The sequence below is a fragment of the Fukomys damarensis genome, unplaced genomic scaffold, assembly GCF_012274545.1.
Source record: "Fukomys damarensis isolate Sample0158 unplaced genomic scaffold, DMR_v1.0_HiC HiC_scaffold_16, whole genome shotgun sequence".
Lineage (NCBI taxonomy): Eukaryota > Metazoa > Chordata > Mammalia > Rodentia > Bathyergidae > Fukomys > Fukomys damarensis.
The window spans coordinates 116078372-116105294 of NW_022900928.1; the positions used below are offsets into that span (position 1 = coordinate 116078372).

A 26923-nucleotide genomic window follows, 5' to 3' on the forward strand; every position below is an offset into this window, starting at 1 on the left:
ATTGCCTGCACCTCACCCGGGTATTTAGAAGAAACAACCTTGACCAGATTTGTGATCTGGTCCTCTTCAGCCGGCACAAAGCAGATAAAAAAGATCTCTCATTGGAGGGTATATACTTCCTGCAAGACTTGCCTGTAGGTTTATGTGTGAGAGCTTGCCTTCTAGTTCATTTCTTAAGCCGAGTGCTTAGCTGCTGAGGATGCGGGAAATTTCTCATCTGCGCGTTGCTGCCCAATAACAGGGATTTATTTTACAGATTCCGCTTCTTCTTACTTAAAACTTTGCAGAACTAGAGAATGTACCAGGTGCAGCGATCTTAATCCAGGCAGGATGCTATTTCTAAGTTGGTTACTTGCTAGATATTAAAATAATGTAAAGGCCAACAAATGTCTTTTGTTGTTGTTAGGTCCACCACTTACAGTTCATTAAGCAAATTGGAAATGGGTCTGGTTGCAAGTGGAACCAGACAATCACTTCCTCCACGGTGTTGCTCTTACCAGCAAGACTGCAGTTCTTGGACAGCCACATATTCTCCCTGTTTCTCTATGCCTATGCCCTTGTCTGACCTGTTTTTAGAAACACTTCACCTTCTAGCTTTGCTGCTGAAGAATTCCAGTCTACATTCACTAAAGAAGGGAAAAAAGCTCTTGTGGTTCCTACCAGCTAGCATGGTGGAATTGTATTGCTTTCTGCTTAACTATAACCAACAACATCATCATCATCTTAAAAAAAGTAAATTTGAATGAGAAAGTTCAAAGTATTGTTTCAGAAAAATATAATTTCTGGTGCTTTGTTACCAGTGACAAAGGTTGTTTTGTTTTGTTTCAGGCCTTGCACATGCTAGGTTAGCACTCCATCCCTAGCCCCCCTTAAAAAGTATATATTTTTAAACAGGAAAAGAAATAATTGACTCAAGGTATCTTATTCTAGAAAGTATCAGGTTTTCTTCCCTGGAAGGTGAGAGCATTTAAAATTTCTTTCAAAGATAATTATAGTGAAGATATAATTTTTTGTGCTTTTGTCCAGGACTGGACCTGTGTATAATCAGAGTTGTGCCAGGGAGGGGGGTGAGTATGGAGCTGGCTGTACCTCTGTGTGAATACTGAATGGACCAAGACAGGGACTCTGATGTCTTTCAGTGACACAGTGACTGTGCCTGTGAGCCACTGGCACCCATGAGGATGACAGGATGCCACTCCTCAGTAGCACAAGCAGCCAGAAAACTCACTGTCACAATTTGGGCATGACCTGTGATTAAGTGGTATGGGATCTCTTTGAGGAATTTTTTTGTTAAAAACCAGGAGTCAGGGCCGGGGATTTAGCTTAGTGGTGCCGCCACCTGCCTCATGAGCACAAGGGCCTGAGTTCGATCCCCGGTACCAAAATAAAAACAAACAAACAAACAAAAACCAGGAATCACTGGTCTCTTTGTCCATGCCTATGACCTCAGAATTTGAGAGTTGGCTAAACTCCTAAAGCTCAGAGGTACAGTACTTATGCTGCTTGGATGAGCTTTGTTTTCAGATTTTAATTCTGGCTCCACTTGAGCGGTCCTTTCCCAGGGCCAACATAACATGTTGCACGGACCACTGCTTCAGCTAACTCAAATGCTGCTCTTTCCTGTGTTCTGCATCACTGCCCTCTTTGTTCTGGGGAAAAGGCATTGCTGTATCCATGTTCCTTCCACAGCCCCTGCTCTGTCATACCCCATTAGCAACGACTCCCTTCCTCTTCTGTGATGCTTTTGCTGTTCACCAGCTCCCCGCCCCTCCCCCACCCCATCTGCCCAATAACTTCCTTTTCTCTGCTCTGCAAAGCAGCTGCCAGCTCAGACTAACATGATTGTCAACATTTAGACTCCCAGAATATTCAAGCTGAAGAAATGTTAATGAGGCTTTAGCCCTGCCCCTGCCTTGAAGCGAGACACCACCTGAGCCAGCACATATGAGTAAGACTCTTCACCAGTTCACAGTATTCAGCCAGTATTTATTGAGCACTTGCCATGTGCAGAGAAATACTCTAGGCACTGGGATACAGTGCAGCAGTGAGATAATAAGGTTTTGCTGTCTTTGTATGGTTTATATTCTAGCATGTAGGAATAGTGGGAGTGGGAGACTGAAAGTATACGTGTGCCATGAGAGGTAAGACAGAAAAAAAAAAGATTAGAGAACAAAGATCAGGTCCTATAGGTCTCACGGCAAGGATATGACCTTCACTGCCTGGAATTATCTCCTTTAGACAGTCACATACTGTGGAACCTGCCTCAGTATGAGAGCCTTTCAACATCAGTTAGGAAATGCTCCTCAGAAGACCAGGAAGGAGCAAGCCTGACTGTGTGCACAGCCTAATCACAGCAGTTGGCTGGAGTCTGGGAATTTGAAGGTGCTGCTGCATGCAGTTCCAATCACTTAATGCTCGTCTGAGCCAAATTCCTTTCCATCTTCTAGCTCCTTCTCTCTGGGAAGGACTACTGGTGATTTCTCAGTGGTGCAATGGGAATGTTTTATTGGTGGTAAATTAAGATGTAATTGGCAGAATCTGGCCATCCCAAATAGGTTATTTGTGATCCTTTGAGTGACAGACACACAAATCAGGGAACAGTTTAAAGAGCAAGAGGATTGGGCCAGGTAGTAGTGGTAACAATTCACAGTAGTAGTGGTAACCTAACTTCAAAATGATAATACCCCTCGGGCCAGGGATGTAGCAGCATAGCACCTGCCTGGCAAGTGCAAGGTCCTGAGTTTAATCCCAGTACCAACCAACAAACAAAAAACAACAAAACAAACCCCAAACAAACAAAATGACAACATCCCATCTTATAGCCCTAGAAGTTCATATTCAATATGGGAAAGGTGTAAAAAGTCCCAATGGACAAGGCACCCTGACTTGGAAACTTTGTTAGCCAAAGATGACAAATGGAAGGCCATTTGTTTTTTATTGGATAGGATGTGGCTAGCAGGGACTGATGATCAGGTTTCCTGTTGATAACTCAGTTCAACAAAGATTCTATACCTGGGAAGCCTTATTCATTTTGTGGGATTGGGAGTTATGGATTTTTACTGAATGTATAAGAACTGTTGGTTTCTTTTAACAAAACTTCCTCTTGGTGTGTTGTTGGCCATCTCATTATAAGCCAGGAACAGTATCGTGTACCAGGCTACAGTGAGCTCTCCAATGATTGGCTGGTGAAGCTTGACCAGTATCAGTATGATATCCTTTGAATTGGACAGCTGAGTTCAGATTCACTAACAGGGATGATGACATTTTGTGTTCCATCACTGAAATGCATAGGAAAGCCTGCCTATGCCCCAGGGTGGACAGATTGAAACACAGCACAGTGACTGGGATATAAACTAACCTTAGCCTAGTGCATTAATTAGGATTTCTGTGGGGCTGCTTTGGGAGACCAAAATAACTGTGAACGAAAAAAAGGTAAGTATTTTTTCCCCACATACTTCAGTCCATAGGAAGAAGTTTTATGGCTGTCAGGGTGGCTTTGTTCCTGTCTCATTCTTCTGCTGCTATGTGGTAGCATTGTCAGATGGGCTGCAGATGGCTTATCCAGCCCATGTTCCAGTCCTCTAGGTGAAAAGAGGAAGGAGAGAGCCAGAGAAGTTGCACACTCACATCTACTCACATCCTATTGTCTAGAGACTAGTCATGTAATCACACCTAGCTGCAAGGGATGTTTGGAAATGTCTTTATCAGCAGATCATGTGACAAGCTGAAATCTCTGTTATTAAAAAGTAGAAAATAAAGGAGGAGAAACTAGCAATCATGCCATAACTAGCACATAAAGAGTTTATTAATGTCTCTTTATTAAACTTCCCTTCAAGCTCTCTTTGACAAAATCACGCTAGTCCTTTACCACCTCACATAATCACTTAAAATGTTTTTACTTAAAAACCTACTTGTTGGCCGGGGATTTAGCTCAGCGGTTCGGTGGCCTGCCTTGCAAGTGCAAGGACCCAAGTTCAATCCCTGGTACCAAAAAAAACAAAAAACAAAAAACAAAAAACCTACTTGTTCTACTTGTATGGTACCACTTCATAGATCTGTAGTTTAGGAGAGGTGATAGACAACAAATAAGTAAAAGCATAAATAAATAATTATGTCCAGTTGTTGGTAAGTCTTATTCAGGAAACAAACCGTTGTGGCAAAAAGTAATGAGAGAGAAAAAACCTTTTTTTTTGGTTGGGTGTCAAGAAGTAGTCGGAAGAGGTGACATTTGAACAGAGACTTGGGGGGAACAAAGGTGACCATGTGATACAGTGAGGCTGGAGAAGCGTCTTATCCACAGTAGACAGTAGTTACATAGGCTCAAAGGGGAAATTACTTGGTGCTTTTGTAGAGAACATAGGCAGCCACTGTGTTGGCAGCATAGTAGGTACGCAGGAGGTGGTACAGGAGGAGACAGCAGGAGAAGAGGGGTAGATCTGCAAGTCTTCAGGTCAAATGAGAAGTTTGGATTTCATTTTACAACAGCAGGAAGTATAAGGAGGATTATAAGCAGAAAATAGCATAATTTTTTATCTATGTTTTCCAAAGATCCCGAGTGGAAAATTGATTGGAAGGCAGCAAGAGTAGAATCAAAAGGTAAGAAGCATTTTTTAGAACTGTGTGCAAGAGTTGATGGTTTCTTTGACTGGAGTGGTAGTACTGGAAATAGGGAAATTGCTGGATGAATTTATGAATTATCTTTCCTTCAATGATGGCTTAAGAGCAGTTTTCCTAATCATGACTTCCAGGGTATGAATATATCATTTAATACTTGTTTTCTCTGTGAGAATGTTTAAAGTTTAGAGGTAACAGATGATTGACGTTAATAATCTACAGTGTCACGTTCAGTAGTGAACTTTTGGCCTGGAGTGGACATGGAGGATGGGCAAAGCCTAACTCCCAGAAAAGAAAAATATGAAGTTATGTTTTCTCCTAATTCCATTGATTAAAACGTTGGAAATGAAGTGAATTTATTTTTACTCTCTGTCTCTCTGTCTGTCTCTCTCTTTTATAGAATCTAAAAGGATAAATAGATACTTAGAACCTGCTTCTTTTTTTGGTACTGGGGCTCGAACTTGGGCCCTTGCACTTGTGAGGCAGGCGCCAGAACCACTGAGCTAAATACCCAGCCCCTGCTTCTTATATCAAACACTAAAACCATAATATTCAGTGCACAAGGTAAGAGAGGAAGAAAATTTAAGACTTCCCTTCTTAATAGCTGTTTATATTTCTGAGTGAGCATTTTTCCTTTTGCTATTAGGCTTATAAGTACATACTGACTTTACCTACATGTCCAGCCCCAGAGTCTTCCCATTGGTGATGAAGAAGAAATGTAAGACAGTTCCTGGTCTCTAGCAGTTTGAATTTATCTAGGAAGATGAATGATTATGACTGAGGGAAGTTGTTGATTCACTGAGTGAGTTTAAAACTGGTTTTGATGTCTGGTTTTTACCATGATTTCAAAAATAGTCCATCCTTTCTGAAGTTAGTAGGAATATTTTGTATTCTCAAAGGGTACTCCTCTAATTATAGGGCATTTGTGAATCATGTTTCCAGGTAAATCAGAGTGGCATCTGTATTATGAGCATGTAAAAGTATCTGTGTCAGTAGGAAAGGATGGTTTCCTAAGGGATATTACTAGGAACTCACCAACCCTTTGCATTTCATATTTCCCATCAAATATTTTTTAATAGGATCTCAAAAGGTCATGTCTTTCTTTCCCTGCATACTGGAATGTGCCCCCAGTGGGATCAGTTGATAGGTGGGGCAAAGTTTTTTCAATACCTGCCAAGAGACTTGAAGTCTCTTAACTCCTGTTGTCTGTATTTTTCCATCTTTGGGCTCAGAAAGCTTTTTCTTTTGTTTAACACTGGTCTTTCCCATTGTGGCCACTCAAGACAATAGTATTAGATAGAAAGCCACACGTTTTCATGTGTATGATGCCCATCAACAATGGCTGTCACTTCCATGCCTGTATTTAATTTACTCTACCTCACTACATCTTCCTAGGCACCTCTCTCTTAACATAGGAGAGAATAAGAGGATGCAACTTGCCTCTCACAGCACTCTTTGGCATTTATTTGAATATCTTGCTTGGCTCATCTCAAAAGAAAGGGAAGAGGTACAGCAGATGAATTCTGTCCCAGCTCCTTTAATCTGCTCAAAGTCTCAAAACTCCTAGTTTGAAACTCATACTGCATAGAAAGGCCAGGGAAGGAAACTACAGAGGAAAGCAAAAACCCTAAGTAGGAAAACACTGTGGGTCACCATATAACCTCCCAAGCTCTGATACCTATACCCCCAAGGTAGGTATAAAATAGTTTACTCAGAGGGCATCTATATCATAGGATTACCTGAGTTTCCATTTTACTAGAGGAATTAGATCAGGGAAAACATTTCTGTATTAAACACAGACACTTAGTAGAATTAAAAATTCACATACATTTTTAACAAGAAAACTTGAAACTTTTAACCTTGAGGAGGACGATGTCCTCCCAGCCTTTACCTCCAGTTGACCTGGGTAGATATCCACTCTTCTCTATTGGGGCTACTTTGGTGAGGAGCCCTGGGTGAGTTCATTAACACTTAAGATCTACTCAATATTCTCATACTTGAGTTCTTTGTCTTCTGGAGGTATTTGCCTTGGGTAAGTCCTCTGCCCTGACTCTTCTTGTATAGAACTTCATGTTTATAGACATCTTAGTCAAATGAACTCTGTGGCCCCACAGCATCCTTGGAGGTCAGCTGAATTTAAGAATCATAGCTTCTAATCCATTTGCAGAAAAATAGATGCACCTTGAGACCATAATGTTAAGTGAAATAAATCAGGCACACAAACTTTTATCATGTGGTTTCTCTTACATAAGAAACGCAAAATATAAATAAAGAGCAAAATTAAAGATAATGGGGCCAGGGATTTAGCTCAGTGGCACACGCGCACCTGCCTTGCAAGCACAATGTCCTGAGTTTGATCCCTGGTACCAAAAGAAAAATAAAAAAAGATACTAGGAAGTAGAGAGATCTTTCTCAAATGGGGAGGGGATCAAGAGATGGAAGGAAGTGAGGGGAAGGGAAGGGAGAAGAAGTGAATGAAAAAAGAGTTAAGACGTGTTATGTATGTGTACCAAATCCCCACAAGGAATGTAATCATTATGTACTGCAAACATGATTAATAAAAAATAAAACATGCTGGGCATGGTGGCACACACCTGTAATCTCAGAACCCAGGAGGCTGAGGCAGGAGGATCGCTGTGAGTTCGAGACCAGCCTGAGCTACATAGTGAGTTCCAGGTCAGTCTCAACTACATAGGGAGACGCTGGTCCAGGCTGGTCTCAAACTCACAGCAATCTTGCCTCAGCCTCCCAAATTCTGGGATTATAGGAGTGCGCCACCACGCCCGGCTTTTGAAAGCCTTATTTAAAAGACATAAAAATTTAGGGCTGGGGATTTAGCTCAGTGGTTCAGTGGCCTGCCTTGAAAGCGCAAGGACCCGAGTTCAATCCCTCGTACAAAAAAAAAAAAAAAAAAAAAAATTAAAGATAACTGCTCTTTCTGCTTAGACAGGCAACCAAGGCAAAGTCAGATGATGAGAAGATAGTGCTAATTTCTTCCTGAGTATCTGAATTCTGTCACTGGGCCTGGGATTTAGCTCAGTGATGCCACTGCCTGCCTCACAAGCACAAGGTCCCAAGTGGGATCCCCAGTACCCAAAACAAAACAAAACAAAAAACTAACAACAAAAAAAACCCCTCTCAAAAACCTGCCTTAGCCTGGCATGGTGGCACATGCCTGTAATCCCAGCACTTGGGAGGTTGAGGCAGGAGGATCTCTGTTCCAGTCCAGCCTGGGCTACATAGTGAGTTCCAGGTCAGTCTCAACTACATAGTGAGACACTGTCTCAAAAACAAAACAAAACACACAAAAAACAAACCTGCCTTTCCTTATCTAGATAACCTTTTCGTATCTAGTGGAGAATTAGATAAAATCAGTGATTAAGGATAGTGGAAGCACTGTGTGAGAAGGTAGGAGGTAGCTGCTGTTTGCTCAGTAGGTCAAAGTAGTTGTTCGTGTAGGCATAACATGTATCCAAATTTCAGAAACATTGAAGTGATACAAAAAGGTGTTTTTGACATTTGAAGAAATGTAATTTAGATTCTTCCCTTTTACATGGTAATATAAAAAATGTATAATTTTCAGTCATTAGAGTTACTTCAAATTGAACAGCATGTAGAGTTTAGTTTAACTATTCTTTCTGACCACCCTCTGTCCCCATCCAAGTTATGCCCACTGAGCCAGGTCACTAAATACTGGAACTATTGGATATAAATTAGAGAAGAGGGCCAGGGATTCAGCTCAGCGGCAGAGTGCCTGCCTGGCAAGCGCAAGGTCCTGAGTTTGATCCCCCGGTACAAAAAAAAAAAGAAATTAGAGGAGAAGAAACTTTACTATTGAGAATAAAGGGATACCAAGTGGTGTACATGTGGTACTGACAGGAAGGATATATTCAGATCTGAAAGAAAGAGATTTGGGAAATGGTAGCAGCAGAAAACCACAAACCTGGAGTTGGGAACATACAGTTTGGGGAATGTGAGGTGCAGGGCTGTGAGTAGAACCTGACACTTCTCAATAATAAATACAGTTATTTGAAAACAGGAACCTCTTTGGTAAACAGTTTGACAAATTTTGTATCAGTAGAAGCTGTCAATGTAATTCATAAACTATTTCATAGTATCATGCCAATAATACTGTATAATGACAGGGATGTTGGCCTTTTCCACCAAGTTTAAAACTGATTTTTTTAAAGTGCTTGAGAGTATTCGGCTAAGAAACAAAGAAGTGAGAGAAATAAAATGTAATCATTTTGTGACCCCTTACTGAATTAGTGGGTATAACCCCACCAGAAATCAGGTGCCTTCTGATGGAAATATAAAACACCATTCATAAAATTATCTCGCCAGAACAACCAACCAATCGAAAATTCCAGTCAGAATCGGATCAAGTGTCTTGATGTAGTCATTAATTTATAGCACCAGTATGGTGGAGAGGAGCGTACTGTGGGGATACCATCAGCAAAAACCCAGACACAAAGATCTGCAAGATAAATAACCTGCTTTTTTAAACAAATAAATTACAAGGGAAAAAAAAAACAACAACCAGAGGGCAGACATATAGACCTGCACCATCCAATATAATAGCCGGTAGCTTTATGTGGCTATTTAAGTGTAAGTTAGTAAAAAGCCAATAAAATTAAAAATACTGTTCCTCAGTTGTACCAGCCTCATTTCAGAGGTAAAGGCAGAAAGTTTCACTGGACAGGACTGCTATAGATGCAAACAGTGTAGGACCCACTCAAATTCTGTAGACCTTATTTGGATCCTTATTCAAGAAAATTCTCCTAAAATACTAAGCTAACAGGGAAAGTTGAGCCAACTGGATAGCTGATGGTATTAAAGAATTATTTTTTAAAAATAATAGAATTTTTTTATGTGATAATACTATTGTGATTTTTTAAATAAGGAAATCCTAACAGGTAAGAGATGCAAATTGAAATGAAATGATATGTCTTGGATTTGCTTCTAAATACAAGGAGATGAAAAAAGACTGAATATTTTGATTATTGTTGAAAGTAGGCAGCGAGTACAAGGAAGATTCACTAAAATAATTCTTCTTTCTATCTAGATTTGTCATTTTCCGTAACAGTGACTCTCGTTATACATGTTTAAAACTTTCTCTAATATCATGTCTAGGGTTTTGTAGGTTTATTTTATAAGACACATATGAATAGCTAGCAACGTAGATATGACAAGCTGAATATTTTCTAATTTATATATCTTTAGCAGCAGCATTGAGAGCAGCCCTCTGAATGGCTCAAGCTCAGAGATGGACTGTAGCCTCTTGAGAGATCAGCTGGATTTAAGGGTCAGAGCTCCTCAGTCCTCTTCATTTTCTTTGTGTACCTTGGATTAAAAATTTCAAATTCCACATAAAGTTTTTTATTCCTTCTATATAAAATCAATATTAGGCCAAGATTGTTTTACAGACATAAACAGTACACCAAGAATACAACATCTTCCCTAAAAGATACTACTACATAGATTCTTTCTTCTTGCCTCTATTTACTTGGAGAACAAAAAGAAGATGGAGTGTAAAAAGTGAAAGTAAATCCTCTTTACTGCTTTCTGTGATAGCACAGATTTCCTGCAACTTTCTGGGGTCTTGGATCAACAAAAACCGGGAGATTAGTTTCCTTTACAGAATAGCAAGGTAGATGCAGCTGGAGTAGCTGCACCATCTTTGAGTGGCTTTCTCAAAGTTACTTTCCTTCACTTGGGTATAGTTGTAATGTATGACTTAATAGCCAAAAGTTCCCAATTCTGATCCTAGCTATCTCTGTCTCCTTCTGTCATGGGAGTGAGACTGGTTTTAACTTTCACTGCCTGAAGTCTTCCTCATCAACTTCCTTATACTCTGAATCCCCCAATACAACTGATGGGTTTCTTCTAATACCATACATTTGTATAAATGACAAAATTGTTACACGACTAAAATTTTATTCAATCATTAAAAGAGAATTTCCAGTGGACTCCCACAATAAAGTGTTAACAAACATCAGACAAGATTGGGAGTGTTCAGGGTGGTATGGCCATAATAAAGTGTTAAGAGAAGTAAAGGGAGGGGAAGGCTTCTGCCAAGTTGGGGATGGCTCCCCAAGTCTCTTTCCATGTCATCCCATGTTTTTGCTTTCTTATCCTTCAGCAAGGTCAGGACATCTTTACCTAGCTCCCTCCAGGAAGAAGCAGTGTGATGTGTGGATCGTGAGCTTTCTCAAGCAAGTTATACTCTTTATAAGGCACAACTAGATATCAGGACTGGGATGGAAGAACCTGTACCAGTGGAAGGCCAAGACCAGCTCCCAAGTCCTCAGCAGGGCTCTCTGAGGAGGGCTGTGGCTGCTGCCTTGGCTCTAGATGGGGAATCCACCATGGGTCGGAAGAAAAAGAAGAAGAAAGAGTCTCGCCCAGAATCTATCATCATCTACCGGTCTGATACTGAGAACATGGATGAGGAGCTTGAGGAATCAGAAGGTGGAGATCAACCTAAAGAGGAGGAAGGAGAGGATTTCCTAGACTATCCCATGGATGATGGTGAGTCCTTCTGGGTACCCCTTCAAAACCATAGAAAGGAAACCAAAAGAGGATCTTCTCTTCAGGAGACAGACAGGGATCTGTTTCTTAGCGAATTTCTTACATTTCTCACCTTGCTGTTGTCATTCAGCAAACCAATACTATATACTTAGTATCTACTGTGTTCTATTTTAGGTGGTAGGGAAGAGATCTAACTCTTTTAGAATTCCTAATCAAAGAAGCTGATTTCTACACAAAAATTAGTAACCAGAACAGACCATGCTAATCATTTCATGTAAAATAAAGAAACAGTAATTGCTGGCTTTCACAATAGTCAGGAAAATGCAAATTATGTTAACAACAATATATAGTATTCCTTCACATGCATGATTGCCAAAAACTGGGTAAAATACAACATTAATATGAGGAAATGCATTTACTCTCATCCATCTCAAGTAGAAGTGGAATCTGCTTCAGCAACTTTGTCGGGAATTTGTTAATATTTATTAAAATTCAAAATATGCATGCCTGAGTCCCAGAAATCCTCAGTATCTCCCATCTCAGGAAACATGCGTAATTTCTGCATGTATAAGAGTATTTGCTGTTGCTCAGAAAACTGTGGTGTGTCTATACTAAGAATTCTTGTGCAGCAATGGAGAGATGAGGTAGGTCTATTGTACAGATAGATACATGTCTGAGTCATGCCCTCAGTGAACAAGCAACATATTTTCTCTAATAGACTTGACGGTCTAGTCAGGGGAAAGCCAACAGTGAAGGAGTCAACAAATAAAAGATAATTTCCAGTAGTGGAATGAGTTCCAAAGGTAGTAAAACCATGGTGATGGGAAGATGAGTATGGTGAGGGGGAGATTCTGTGCTCATGGAAGGCTTCTCTGAAGAAGTGACATCTGAGCTGTGCTAAAAGACATGAAGGTACCAGTAAAGAATAGATGGGGAGGACCGGGGATTTAGCTCCGTGGTTCTGCTGCCTGCCTGGCAAACGCAAGGACCCGAGTTTGATCCCTGGTACCAAAAAAAAAAAAAAAAAAAAAAAAGAATAGATGGGGAGAGTGTTGAAAAGCAGGAACTGCAAGGGCAAAAGCCTTGAGAGAGCAGCATTGGCCATTTATGGAATGGGGTTGTTTCTGGTAGGGAGTACAGAGAGCAAGGGGAAAGATGAGGATGAGATTAGGAATGGAGATGGAGGCTGGATCATGGTGAGCTGTGCAGGTCATAGTAAAGGGTCTGGAAATTGTTATTAATGGAGGGGAAGCCGATGAAGGACTCTATGCAGGAGAGACATGTTGTCTCATTGCATTTTTAAAAGCTAACTCTGGCTCCTCTATAAAGAATGGACTACAGAAAGCAAAGTGGAAGGTGATAGGTCCTGTCAGTGCAGCTGCAGTGGCACCCCTGCAGAAGCTTGGATTAAGGTGACAACAGGGGGCAGTTAGAGAAGAGAGGCGAGATTCAAAATGCACCATAGAACTTGATGATGAGTTGGAGGTAGGGAAAGAGAAAAAGACAGGACTCGATAATGGCTTTTGGGTCCTTGACAGGAAGAGTAGAGAGGACAGATGGTGGTGTTATTTGATGAGATGAAAGAGTCTGTGGGGCCAGGGATTTAGCTCTGTGGCACCATGCCTGCCCCAGAAGCAGGAGGTCATGAGTTCAATCCATGGTACCAAAAAAACAAAAACAAAAACAAAAAACAAGAGTCTGGGAAACCATTAGGTTTGGGGGGACAGGAAACCCTTCTATCTGGCAGTCAGAGCCCCTGTCATTGTCTTGGGCCCTGAAAATGAGGCAGAACGCACATACCAGACAAATGCACACAAATGCAATCTTAACACACAGATTGACACTCATAAACAATACATTCTTAGCACTCATTGACTAGCAATATGATCATTATAAAGTGGGGTCTGTAGTAAAGTTCTTCACTCCCTCCATGTCACAGAGATCATGCCAAGAGTGATATCCCCCCAAATGGAGAGAGAATAAGAAAAAAGTTTAACCTCACAGTTTCATCAGGGTCCAGACCTGTGGAGCCAGACCTATTTATTTGGTCTACTACTGAGTCACTGATTCCGACCACTGCTATGCCAGATACTATTAAAAAGGACATCGCCATACTCAGCCCCAGCCTCAGGCAATGACAATATGCTGAAATATTCCTGTTCAGATATTGAGCTCAGCTCCTTTGTGCCCTGCAGGTATATGGAACATGCCTTTGGACAGCCGCTATGTCACATTAACTGGGACCATCACACGAGGGAAGAAAAAAGGACAGATGGTGGACATCCATGTCACATTGACAGAAAAGGAGCTACAGGAACTGACCAAGCCCCAAGAGTCAACAAGGGAAACAGCACCAGAAGGAAGAAAGGCCTGCCAGGTGGGGGCAGACCAGGGGCCCCATGTGGTCCTGTGGACACTGGTCTGCTTGCCTGTAGTTTTCATCCTCTCTTTCATTGTCTCTTTCTATTACGGTACTATCACCTGGTACAACATCTTCCTTGTGTATAATGAGGAGAGGACCTTCTGGCACAAGGTCTCCTATTGCCCCTGCCTCATTCTCTTCTATCCATTGCTCATCATGGCTATGGCTTCTTCTTTGGGCCTCTATGCTGCTGTGGTCCAGCTCTCATGGTCCTGGGGAGCATGGTGGCAAGCTGCCCGGGACATGGAGAAAGGCTTCTGTGGCTGGCTCTGCAGCAAGCTGGGTCTAGAGGATTGTTCTCCCTACAGCATTGTGGAACTACTTGAATCTGACAATATCTCAGGCAATCTCTCCAACAAGGACCCCACCCAGGAAGTAGAAACCTCTATTGTCTAAACTGCTGACAACTTTCTTCTTTCTCTGGCCTCGGTAGCCTACACATTTCCTGTAGATTTTTTCTTCAAATCATTCCCTACCCACTTACAGTTGTGGAAAATGCTGGCTCATGCTGACCTGTCCTACCATCTTGATGGTTCTAGGAGGGCAGGGAATAGAAAAGTTCCTAAGTCATGCCAAAGCGGCCCATCCAATAGACAAACCCTTTTTTGATTCATTGCCCTAAAACAATCATTTACCTGGGGCAGGGAGATACATATATATTACTTTGGAAGCTTGGTGATATTACTGGTAGCTATAACCCAAGGAAGTGTGTGACTAAATGTGACAGGGAGAACAAAGAGACTCAGGAGTGACCAAGCCCTCCAAGCAAATGCACATAAACGGAGTGAAACTTTCTGGGGGCAGGGCTTGTGGTGTGATAGAAAGTAAAGATTTTAATGCATTACTTAGATTTAGATTGTCCTGCATAAAATTAAATCTTTAAAATATCAGTGGTTTTAAACAAGATAGGAGTTTATTTCTTGTATAGAAGTCTGGAAGCAAACTGAGGACCCTGAAGTCACTGGGGTCCTTGTCCTACCATTAGTAGGAAGTGGCCCTTACTGTCCTTATCTTCAGTGTCCCAGTGCTGACTCCCTCTTGAGCCATCACAGCCATTTTCTGGCAAAACAGAAGAAGGAGCAAAGAAGTGTAGATCCTTCCTGTTTAAGGAGACTTCCCAGAAGTCCCCTCTCCATATTTCTTATCTCTCACTAGCCAGACCTTAGTAACATGACCTCACAGTGGAAACAGGCTGGGAAATATAATCTTTTATCTGTGAAGTTATATTCTTAGCTAACTATTGAGCTTTATGCTAAATTGAGAGACAAGGGAAGAATGGCTATTTTGGTAGACAAGTAGGCATCTCTGCCTTAAAATAACTTTTTTTGTTTTGGTACCGGAGATCAAACTTGGGCCCTTACGAGGCAGGGACCGGAACCACTGAGCTAAATCCCTGGCCCAAAATAACTATTTTAATATGTCCAAAACCCCAAACTGCTAATGCAGTTATTTATTTATTTATTCATTCATTCATTCTGGCCTGAATCTTACACAGAGTTTATATGTAGATATGAGCTACATGCACTATACACACACACACACACACACACACACACACACACACACACACAGACACACACAGTATACATAGATATTAGCACCTTATGTGACTTGTATTAAACTTCTGTAATGTCACATGGTTTCTTTGGAAAGAAATTGGGGATAAGAGAGTACAATTATATAGTGGTAGCATAACTCTTCTTCCTGATGGTGGAGGTTGAACAGGGCTTGGTGATATTTAATCTAATCTATAGATTGAAGACTGGGAAGGGAAAACAGTTTGCATCTGTCAAATATACCCCCAGCAGAGATCAGCAGCCCTAACAGATTTAACCTTCTATGGTTTGGCAAAACTTCATTCAGAGCCCTACTCACTCAGACCTTTTTGGTTTAACTACCAAATGGTCCTCCTAGCCTGGGGTATACACCAGATTAATTCAGATTAAAAGATTCTGATTTTAAATAATTCCTAAGAGTGTCCTAATTTCAAAATATCAAATCCTAAGAGGTCAGCAGATTTTGGAGTCTTCCTTACAAGAAGAGCTGGTGCTTATTATTATTCATGCCTCAGAAAGAAGCTATTACAAAGAACTGCTATAAACCAAACCAGAGGGGTCATTTGGCTGTGTCCCTGAAGAAAACAAGGGACATTTGCTTTAATGTATGGTGCTCTACTCCACCTTCAGAGGAACCATATTTTTAAATTAACTGTTATTAGTTTGTCCAGAATGAGGGAAATGTACCCAGAATTTCTGAAGATAACCTGGTGCTTTCTGGTATAATTACTGAGATATGAACAATTGAAGTGAAGATGAAAATAAAAAAAATTAACATTTGTTTGATTTGTCACTGAGGCTCTCCAAACTAAACATTTAGTTTTGAATGCTGCAGTTTGTAGAAAAAAGGTAGGCTTTGTGCCTGTCCTATATGTAATAATGGTAATGTGGATCCTTATGTCTTGATCCTTTCCATGCACCACTAAGTTTTAGGAGTTCTATTTTATTTATTTATTTATTTTTATTTTTTGGTTTTTTTGAGACAGGGTCTCATTCTGTAGTTCAGGCTGGCTGTGAAGCCCAGGCTAGCCTCAAATTTGCTGCAATCCTCCTGCCTCTGCCTTCCAAGTGCTGGGATTACAGGCATGCACCACCATGCCTGGCACCATCAATCAATTTATATGATTTTAAAATGGTATTTTATAGGACTGGTAGGACATAGAACCATTACATGTCACATCTGTTTGGGATATACATTTTTATTTCATATCTATGCCCTATTAAGATTTTAATCACATTTCCTAATTTTCCATATAATCATTGTTTCAGCTGTCCATGGAGTACAGAGGCTCTTTGTTTTGTATCCTGATCATGAAGTCAAAGTCATCACTCATAGTTCACTCTCAAAGTGATATAAATTCAAACATATTCCAGCAACTTAAATTGAAATTTCAAAATAATTCAAATTCTTTACTTGTCCTTATTAATTACCTTGAAGGGAACAAATAATCTACAATATAGCAATATATATATTTTTTAACCTCTGCTGTCTCAGGTATCTATTGCTCTTGTAACACCTAAAATATAGTGGCTTTCAATACAACATACAGGAATCTGTGGGACACAATGAAAGCAGTTCTCCGAGGGAAATTCATAGCAGTGAATGTGCACACTAGGAAAACAGAGCGAGCTCAAATAAAGAACATAATGCTGACTCTTAAGCTCCTAGAAAAAGAAGAACAAGATAAACCCAAAGCTCATACAAGGGAGGAAATTACAAAGAATAGCAGAAATCAATGCAGTGGAGACTAAGAGAATGATACAAAAAAAAAATGAATCAAAAGAGTTGGATTTTTGAAAGAATAAATAAAATGGATAAACCCTTAGCCAACCTTATCAAAAAAGGAAAGAAAAGGCTCAAATCCATGCAATTAGGTATGAAAAAGGTGAAATCACAACAGATCCAGCAGAAATCCAGAGGATCATCAATACCTACTTTGAGAACCTGTACTCTAATAAAATGGAAAACACAGAAGACATGGACAGATTTCTAGATACATATGAATTACTAAAGTTGAACAAAGAAGATAAAAAATTGTAAACACCCCAATTACAATCAGTGAAATTGGAAATATAATTAAAAATTTACCAACAAGGACCAACCCAGGTCCTGATGGCTTCACTGCTGAATTCTATAAAACGTTTAGAGAAGAACTATTGCCATTACTCTTTAAACTTTTCAATGAAATTGAAAGGGAAGCAATACTTCCAAATTCATTCCTGGGAGTAAGTGTTACTTTGATTCCAAAACCAGGGAAAGACGCAACCAAAAAAGAGAACTACAGGCCAATCTTCCTAATGGACATAGATGCAAAAACCCTCAGTAAGATTCTGGCAAACAGAATACAGAGGGTCATCAAGATCATATACTGGGCCGGGGATTTAGCTCAGTGGTTTCGCTGCCTGCCTTGGAAGCACAAGGGCCCGAGTTCGATCCCCGGTACCAAAAAACCCCCCAAAACCAAGAAGATCATATACCCTGACCAAGTTGGATTTATCCCAGGGATGCAAGGATGGTTCAACTTATATAAATCAATAAATGTAATACACTACGTTGGTAAAATAGAGTGGCTTAAAATAAACAGAACCATTGAATTTCTCTGCTCATAATTCTGCAATTTGGGCAGAGATCAATGGAAGTAACAGTCTCTGCTCAGTGTTTCCAATACTGGGATGGTTTCCTAGGGGCTACAGTATCTACTCCCAAGACCTGTGATGGCAAGCCTTTTAGAACTTTCAGTGAACACAAATAGCTCACTGTGGCACAGGTGCTGTAGGTTCACCACCACTGCCTTAGACAGTCTTATTGGCAGGACGGCCAGGTATGTCCTGGGTGCTACGTGGACACACCCCTGCTGCTATTGGTGCTCAATGATTGCATTGGTCTGCTCAGGTTGCCATAACACACCACAGACTAGGTGATAGAAATTTATTTTTTCATAGTTTTAGAGGTCAGAAGTCCAAGATCATGGTAGCAATCTAGTTAGTTTCTGGTGAGAGATGTGCTCTTGGGCTGCAGTTGGCTGCTGTTTAGCTAATGCTCATATGATTTTTTTTTTTGTTTGAATGAAGGAGGGGAAACGGGGGGAAAGGGGAGGGAGAGGGGGAGAGGAAGAGGGAGGGAGGGTGAGGGGGAAGACAGAAAGGGGAGAGGGACAGGGACGGCAAATTCTCTAGTGTCTCCTTTTATAAGGTGAAAGTACCATTATAAAGCCCCCTATTCTTGTGCTTCCTCCAAATCTAATCACCTCACAAAGGCCCAAATTTTATTTATTTATTTATTTATTATTTTTTTTTAGCTTTTAGTGTTTTGAAACAGGGTCTCACTATGTAGTTGAGACTGACCTGGAACTATGTGGCCCAGGCCGGTCTTGAACTCACAGCGATCCTCCTGCCTCAGCCTTCCAAGTGCTGGGATTACAGGGGTGTGCTACCACACCCTGCTAAGGCCCCAATTTTAAATAGCATTACATTGGGGGTTAGGACTTCAACAAATGAATTTTGAGGAGACACAATCGTTCAGTCCATAATAATGTCCATCTATGTAGCTCTGTCAGGCTTTCATCACATGACAGTCCCATGGCAATTAGTCTTCATATATGATGTCTGTGTTCATCAGAATGCTAAAGACATAGCTGTGAGGTATTCTGAGGTGACTCAGTGTGACTTCTGTCATGCATTACTGGTTATAGCAGGTCCTAATTCAAGATTCAAGAGGAAGGGACTACATAAGGGCGTAAGCATGGCTCATGGGGGCTACTGAGGTAACACTTGGTCATCCCTTTTTCAAATCCTATCCATTTCCTTCCTATGTCACAGTGGCTCCCATGTAACTCTTTTCAACACTTCTCACACACACCATCACTACTACTAGTCATAGCCTATTGACCTCTCATGTACCTCTTCACAATTCTATATCATATAAATCCAAATGACCTCACACTGACAGGTAGAAATGAAACGACAACAAAATTCTTTTGTTGTGGAAGAGGGAGTAGCCATATAAGGTGCCACATTGATGTCTGCCCCATTTATGCTTGATAAACGGAGACTTATTGCCGAGGAAAGCAATGCTTAAAATCTGTATCCATCTGTAACACAATGGCTGCCGAACTGCCTGGAAGTGGATGGTTTAAAAGAGTTGTATAATGACAGCTGAGATGCAGACCAGCACAGCTACTAGAAGTTCAGTTCTTCCAAAGAATAGAGTTAAATTTAGGGATGTGTGTGTGTGGGGGAGGGGAGTGGAAGGAGGACCGTGAGAGGAGGAAGAGGAAAAAGAAAAGAGACAGCTAGGTGTGGTAGGGCACCTCTGTAATCCCAGCACTTGGGAGGCTGAGGCAGGAGGATTGCTGCAAGTTCAAGGCCAACCTGGGCTACATAGTGAGTTCCAGGCCAGTCTGAACTACAGAGCAAGACCCTGTCTCAAAACAAAACAAGACAAAACAATAACAACAGAACAAACAAAACCCAAAACACACGAAAAAACAAGACTATACACAGGCATGATATCATGGACATAAAGCATATTTCCTTCACTGCAGTGAGTCCAGTGATTCCTTTTACCAACTATAGTAGAACTGTTATTAAAAATAGTATTTCAGCTTTGAGAAAACTCTGCGTTTGAATAAAAATAAACCAAAACTGGAAAATTATTGGGCTCTATGAGCAGTCTGAAAGTTATCTCTCTTGGCTCCCATATATTTATAACTGGCTCCCTCAAGGCCCCTCTCATGGATTCTCTACATCTTTTCAGCGTTATTTCCAGCTTTCCCAAGGTCCAATTTTCTCTTTCTTTTTTCTTGATACCGGGGATCGAACTCAGGATCTCGTGCTTGCAAGGCACTGACCTAAATCCTCAGCCCCAAGGTCCAATTTTCAAGAGGGAGAAAATCTGATTGGATTTTATTCTACCAGATTGGCTCAAGATCTGCAGACACTTTTGAAGCAGAGGCTGATTCACTCCTCCAGGTGTTCACACACCATGTTTTCTTAGTAAAGGAGGATGCCCCCCCCCCCGTTTGCTTGAAAAACTCTTTTCTTTGGCAGCTGGAGCTCAGGTCGTTGCATCTGTAAAACCTTCCATTAGCACCCTTTCTAGAAGAGCAAACAGACCAGTAGAGGAGACAAGTGGTCCTCTGGGATTATACTCAAGGGAGTCTAGAGGCTGACACCCAACGCGGAAGGGTTCCTGACAATGACAGCAAAGGGAAGTCCAGTTTTCGGAAAAATAATAATATTAAGCCAGTAATAGCGTTTCATAAACCCAAACACCACAAGATCCTCACCAGAGTGGAATGGAGAAAATCTGCGCCTGCTCAGAGTTCTGGGCACGGTTTCCCCGCCCCTTGCTGGTCCAGCCGGAAGCTGCTTTCTGCGTTTGGGGAAGCGCGCGAGTTCGCCGGAATTTGGTTACGTAGTCGCTGCAGTTTCCCGCCCGGAAGATTCATCTAAAGCGCCAGCGGTCGGCAACATGGCGCGGTCGGGAAAGGTAGTGCGAGCCTTGGGCTTGGGTCTTACCCATTCTGGGGTTTGGGGAGGGAGGTTCGGTAGCAGGAATTGTGGGTTGACAGCGGTGCCAAATGGTGAGGCGAGAGGGGAGATCACGGTAGTGGCCTGAATCTAGAGGACCGGGATCGAGGACCTGTCAAAAAAGCTGAGAATTTGGAGTCCAGAGTGTGAGACCTCACCTGGCACCCCTGCATTTCTTTTTTCCTCACTCCTTCCCCATCCACTTCTCCTTTATAGCCCTTAATCCCACCTGCTCCCTTACCTACTTCTGTTGCTTCGGAGCCCACAGTCTTGATCTAAAACGTCAGGGAGGGATTTTGTGAGTAAAATAACTTGAAATGTAAAGCATCATATTACTACCGCTATACTAATTTAGTGCCTTGAATTTATGAAAGCTTACTCTGTATGAGTCACAGGTCTAAATTTTTTATTCCTATTTCATGTAATCTTCAGAACAGCCTGGTGAGGTTCATATTGTCTCCAAGTTTGCAAGTGGGAAGAGGCATAGAAAATCACCCAGTCCTTAAGTGTTACAATCCGGATTTGAACCCAAGATATTTTGTTTTCCAAGACTTGAAGAATTCTCTGCTTTGTTAAGAATCAGTGACCCTTGTTGTCCCAGATTAATGACAAATTACAATGAATTAAAAAAATTTTGTGTCACTAAAGGAGGTGTGATTCCAGCAACCAATTCTTCTCTCCATTGATTTACTCATTCAACACAGATAAACAAGATAAAAGTTTGAGCAGCAGAACTCTCGTTTCTTTAGCTCCCTGTTGGAAAATGCTGATTGCGGTTATGAGCTCATAATGATTCCATTCACCTCTTTTGTTCTTCTTTCTGCTGAAAAGTTTGTAGCTCCAGTGGAGTTGCTATTTGTGGTGGCAGTGAAACTTGTAGTAAAATCCTAACAGCCTATTTTCCTTCAGTGTAGAAATGAAAAGTTGCTACCCTGTTGCTCTCCTGGTTTTCTTACTGTGTTCAGAAAGGAACTTAAAGTACTGTATTGTCATTCTTCTTCTAGATGAGAAGTTCCATATTGTGAACATACTTGGTCCCTTCCTGAACTGGAAATTGAACAAGGGCCTTTGTTATGAGCGATGTACATCCTCACTACGATAATTTTTTAAAAGTTTGAGGCAGGATCTAGCTAAGTCTCTCAGGCTGGACTTAGAACTTGTGATCCTTCTGGCTCACTCTCCCACAGTGCTGGAATTATAGGCACATACCATCATGCTGGGCTGTAAAACTCTGATGCCATTTTCTGGATACCTGATTCCTGGCAGAAGATCTTTAGTCCTTAAGTTTTCTGGTTTAAAAGTAGGTTTTGTTGGCCAGGGATTTAGCTCAGTGGTTCCGTGGCCTGCCTTGCAAGTGCAAGGACCGGAGTTCAATCCCTGGTACGTTTTTTTTGTACTGGGTATCAAACCTGGGACCTTGTACTTGCGAGGCAGGTGGTGGAACCACTGAGCTAAATCCCCAGGCCTAGAAGTATATTTTCTAACTGAACTTCTTTTAGGCTTTTATGCTTGGAGCATTGAAAACTATGGGATGTAAATTGTATTGCTCTCCAAGGAATTTTTTTTTTACTACTTTTTTCCCATATAAGCTATCCTTACTCCAGAAATTTTTAAATATTTGTGCATTATTTCAAATTCTTTATTAGCTAGATGGAAATAGTCTTTCCTTTTCATGTATTGCAAAAGGTTCTGGCAAATTTGGAAATCATCTATGACTTCCCTGACAGGATCTCATCTAGGTTTTTCAAACACTTCTGGGGTCAGGTGATCACTGCTTCAGGAAACAGCAATTCTTTTATTAATTGCTTCTAAATTCCCCCCTTCCCTATATGAAGTCAGATGACTCACTGTAACTTCCATCTATTGAGCATATTACTCTCCAGCAGTCCTTTTATAATACAGCTGTCAAATATTTAGGTGAGGCCTGTCATATTCCTCTCAGTCTTCTCACCTGGATCAACCACTAGTTTTTTTTCATCTTTATGTAACGTAGTCTCCAGATCCTTCCCAAATTTCATTCATATCCAGTTGTAATTAATCTTGCTCTTATGATACCTGGAATTGCTCACAATTTGATCATTATAAATCACAGAGGAGACTGGAACTCAGGGTCTAGGAATTTTAACTCTGAAAACAACTTAAATCTCATCTAGTCTAAGGGTTTCCTGCCTCCTTGAATTAACAGTAATGTTAAGTAACATTACTAAGGACTCAGAGTTAATTAGTAGAGATGGGGCTAGAACACAGGTCTCAGTATAACTAATCTAGTCCTTTTTTTTAAAAAAAACCTTTTCTTGCATTCATTAGACTGTTGATACAAGCTAAACTGTCTGAGGCAATGCAGTGAAATAGGGGTGGAAAATGTAATGCTGAAACCATATCATATTTACTCATTTTATAATCCACTCTGAAATTATGAGTTGCTATTAGTTCAGATCTCCTGCAGTTTGTATTCAGCTAAATTTTGGATGCCATAATTTCACTTGTATCCTTTTTTACTTTTAGGTTATTTCCCTTATTTCATTAGTCTCCTACATATGTGATTGCTATTTAATGAGTGGTGCCTTCACTTATGAGATTCCCTCTGCAACTTCTGTGTTCACATAATTGACTCATGCTCAATCTGTAAGAATCAGCTCCTTCCAAACAATAGATTCAAGAAGGATTTTCTGCCTTATCCCTCTTTTGTCCCCACTGCAAGTGTTGGTGGTGGCACCACTGTACTAACTTCCAAGCCCCCCACTGTAATGTTGGGTCGATGTTTCTCCAGTGTCTTACTGACTACTGCAAACTTGTTGTTATGTAACATTGTGCTGGCATTGATATGTGTTTGTGTCTCTTGTTAGAATAGATTTAGTATCTTAGTCTTTATTTTAGTCCCCAGTTTACAAGCTGATTCAAATTGTTAGGGTATTCCATCTTAGCATATATAGATTGGAGTAGTAACCTATTGCCACAAATATGCTTTATAACAAACCATGCCCTATTTGGTGACTTAACAAAAGCGTCTACTCATGCTGGTAAGTTTACAGTTTCATCCTGATGCCTGTTGGCTCAGTGGGACTGGACTAGCTATAGCCTGCTGGTTCATTTCAGGTCTACTCACTACAGATCCATTCTGGAGCTCAGGGACAGAAATGCCAGCTCCCGGGAGCATGTTTCTCTCCTGCTGGGTACTTTCTTTGAGAGAGTATCAGAACTATTTAAGCCTTTTCCAAAGTGAAACTTTGTAACTTGCATACATTCTCTGTGTAGAACATAGCCATTCCCTTTATCATGCCTCCCTGAAATCCCAGTATAGGTTCTGAGAGTGCAGGAAGTAAGGAGCATGTCTCAGAATCTTTTTTTAATGACTGTTATTTTCTCATATACTCTTTTGGATTTTGTTTCTAGGCAGCTGTTGTGCTCTGTATGGATGTGGGCTTTGCCATGAGTAACTCCTTTCCTGGTGAAGAATCTCCATTTGAACAAGCAAAGAAGGTGATGACCATGTTTATCCAGCGACAGGTAAGTTTCAGATTGACCTTCATTCTGGAACCCATGTTTTAACTCCTTGTCCCCTCCATTGGGTAATGAAATATACCAACCTCTTTATAATGTCACTCAGTGTTTTGGGGAATTTCTTACATGTACTCCCATACAAGTCCACTTACCATTAGAGGATAATATTATACTCCCCCCACTCCCACCCCGTTCTGATCCCTGTACTGCATATTAGTTATCAGAAATGAGAAGCAGTATAAAATAATGTGGTTTTTTTTTTTGGTGGCACTGGCGATTGAACTTGGGCCCTTGCACTTTTGAGGCAGGCGGCAGAACCACTGAGCCAAATCCCCGGCCCATAAAATAATGTTTAAAGGCAGATTCTCTAAAGCCAGCTGGGTTTGAATCTTTGCTCTACCCTGTTGTTTTTAACCCCATGGTCTTGAGTACTGAAGACTGGATCCAAGACTGCACACATGCTAGGCAAGTGCTCTACGTTTGAGCTACATCCCCAGCCCTATCTTTTACTGTATAACAAACTACCCCAAAACTTAGCATCTTAAATTATATTTTAAAAAAGATCATCGTTTATGGTGCTGTGGGAGGACTAGGTGGCCTGGGTTGAGTGATTCTCTTGAGGCCTCTCTCTTATACAATTGCTTTCATATAGAGACGGGCTGGTATCATCTGAAGGCTCAGCTGGGCTGGCTGGCCAAGTCAGCACACTCATGGCCAGGAGATACCTAACAGTAGCTGTGAACTCAGTTGGGGTTGATTCATTAGAATCCCTACGCGTGGCCTCTTTGTTTTGTTTTGTGGTTTTTTTTTTTTTTTGTCTTTTTTGAGACAGGGTCTCACTATGCTCACTATGTAATTGAGACTGACCTGAAACTCACTATGTAGCCCAGGCTGGTCTCGAACTCACAGTGATTCTCCTGCCTCAGCTTCCTGAGTGCTGGGATTACAGGCATGTGTCACCATGCCTGGCTCGTGTGGCCTCTTTATGTGGCTTGGGATTCGCATAGTGTGGCAGCTGGCTATGAGAAGGAATGTCCCAAGAATGAGTACGCATTTTAAGAGACCTTGCCTATGTGGCTCCTTATGGCCTAGCTTTAGAAATCTCAGAAAGCCATTTTGATTGTTTTCTTTTAATCAAGCACATTACTAAGGCCAGCTTACATTTAAGGGTGAAGAATTAGACTCTCTTTCTTTCTTTTTTTTTTTTGGTACTGGGGATCAAACTCAGGATCTTGCTCTTGCAAGGCACATGGTGGAATAGATTCCCTTTCTTTTATTAAGGAGTGGTCTGAAGATACAAAAAAGACGAATAGACAGGTGGTTGTCTTGGAGATATCTGCCACAGTACCTCAGTGGCCTGTGTGTAAAGTAATGAAAATAACAATATCTCTCATGTAGAGTTGTTTTGAGGAATAAAAGAATGTAGATAAAATGCTTAGAACAGTACTTGGCATACTGTAAATATTATGAAATTGTTAGCTATTAGTATTCTTCTACCCTTACTTGGTGTGACTCACTTTTTCTAAGCCCATAAAGTCCTGCTTTCTTTCCTGGTACTATAGCTCCTTGTGGACACCTCTGCTACTTTTCTGGATGTTGCTACTTCCATAGGGCACTACTGCTTTCTACCTGTTGTTCCAGGTTTTATAAATTCTGATGACTTGGAGTTCTTGAGTGGTCAAAGATGTGAGTGCTATAATCCTGATCCTGGGGTAAAGATGTGTTGGTATAGGTGTGTGCATGTGTGCATGCTGAGGATTGAACCCAGGATCGCATGCATACCAACATACCAAGCAAGTGTTCAGCCAATGAGCTACATCTTCAGCTGCTAGGTTTTTTTTTGTTGTTTTTTGTTTTTTAAGAGTAGCAGTTTTATTTTTGGCTCTTGTGTTTTTGATAAGAATAAATGACTCTGGAAGCCTGGTAGACAGACCAAGTGCTAGTCTCATATCTCACTTAGAATTTCCTCCCCACTGGCTGTGGTGGCATATAGCTGTAATCCCAGCATTTAGGAGGTTGAGGCAGGAGGATTGCCATGAGTTTGAGGCCAGCCTGGACTACATTGTGAGTTTAGGACCATTCTAGACTACAAAGTGACACCTTGTCTTAAAAAAATTTAAAAAATCTGGGGATTTAGCTCAGTGGTACCACACCTGCCTCACAAACACAAGGTCCTGAGTTTGATCCCTGGTAACAACAACAACAACAAAAATTCTCCCCTCCCATGACCAAGGTTTGTCATTTGACATGCTTACCTTTCCTCAAAATGAATCCTTATCCTGGAGGCAGGTACCTGCACAAGCAGTGTTAGACATTCTTGAACTCTAGTAGCAGGGACTTTCACTCTAGGCAAAACTGGGAATTGGAGTTTTGGGGAGCTTAACTGGCTAAAAATGAAGAATGATAATTCCATGCTCTCCTCATAGAGACTCTTGCCCATCAGTGTGAAAGGTCTACATTAATAATTAGGTGAGGACAGGCCTGCCTTTTGTGTCATATACTATTTTTCATTCTTACATTTTATTATGAAAAGGCAAATGTAGAAAAGGTAACGGAAACCTTATTTCTTCATTGTCTCATGCTATATAGTCCTAATACTTTAATATATTTGTTTCTTTTTCTTAAATATGGAAGTTATCTGGGCCAGCGATTTAGCACAGTGGCACAACACCTGCCTCACAACCTCAAGGTCCTGAGTTCACTCTCTGGTACCAAAAAAAAAAAAAAAAAAAAAAGAAAAAAATTTATATAATAAACACAGCCCTTC

The 26923-nt window shown here is 41.0% G+C and overlaps 2 protein-coding genes across 8 annotated transcripts in view; one reads left to right on the forward strand and one right to left on the reverse strand.

The window, feature by feature from the left end:
* Positions 1 to 20477, reverse strand: part of Pecr (peroxisomal trans-2-enoyl-CoA reductase) — a 56805-nt gene extending 36328 nt beyond the window's left edge. The window contains exon 1 of the mRNA XM_033764614.1: positions 20412 to 20477. The gene's annotated coding sequence lies outside the window, so the exon portion shown is untranslated. The remainder of the gene's footprint in view (positions 1 to 20411) is intronic.
* The window catches only part of Tmem169 (transmembrane protein 169), a 124995-nt gene that overhangs the window by 543 nt on the left and 97529 nt on the right, over positions 1 to 26923 (forward strand). For 3 of the 7 annotated variants that reach the window (XM_033764612.1, XM_033764610.1, XM_033764608.1), the window contains exons 2-5: positions 4549 to 4596; positions 10757 to 11145; positions 13341 to 13522; positions 24049 to 24162. In XM_033764612.1, coding sequence (XP_033620503.1) covers positions 10875 to 11145; positions 13341 to 13522; positions 24049 to 24162 — 567 coding nt within the window. In that variant the 5' untranslated portion in view covers positions 4549 to 4596; positions 10757 to 10874. Of the gene's footprint in view, positions 1 to 4548; positions 4597 to 10756; positions 11146 to 13340; positions 16090 to 20512; positions 20615 to 24048; positions 24163 to 26923 lie in introns of those variants that run through there. The other 4 variants (XM_033764611.1, XM_033764609.1, XM_033764613.1 and 1 more) reach the window with 3 other exon arrangements.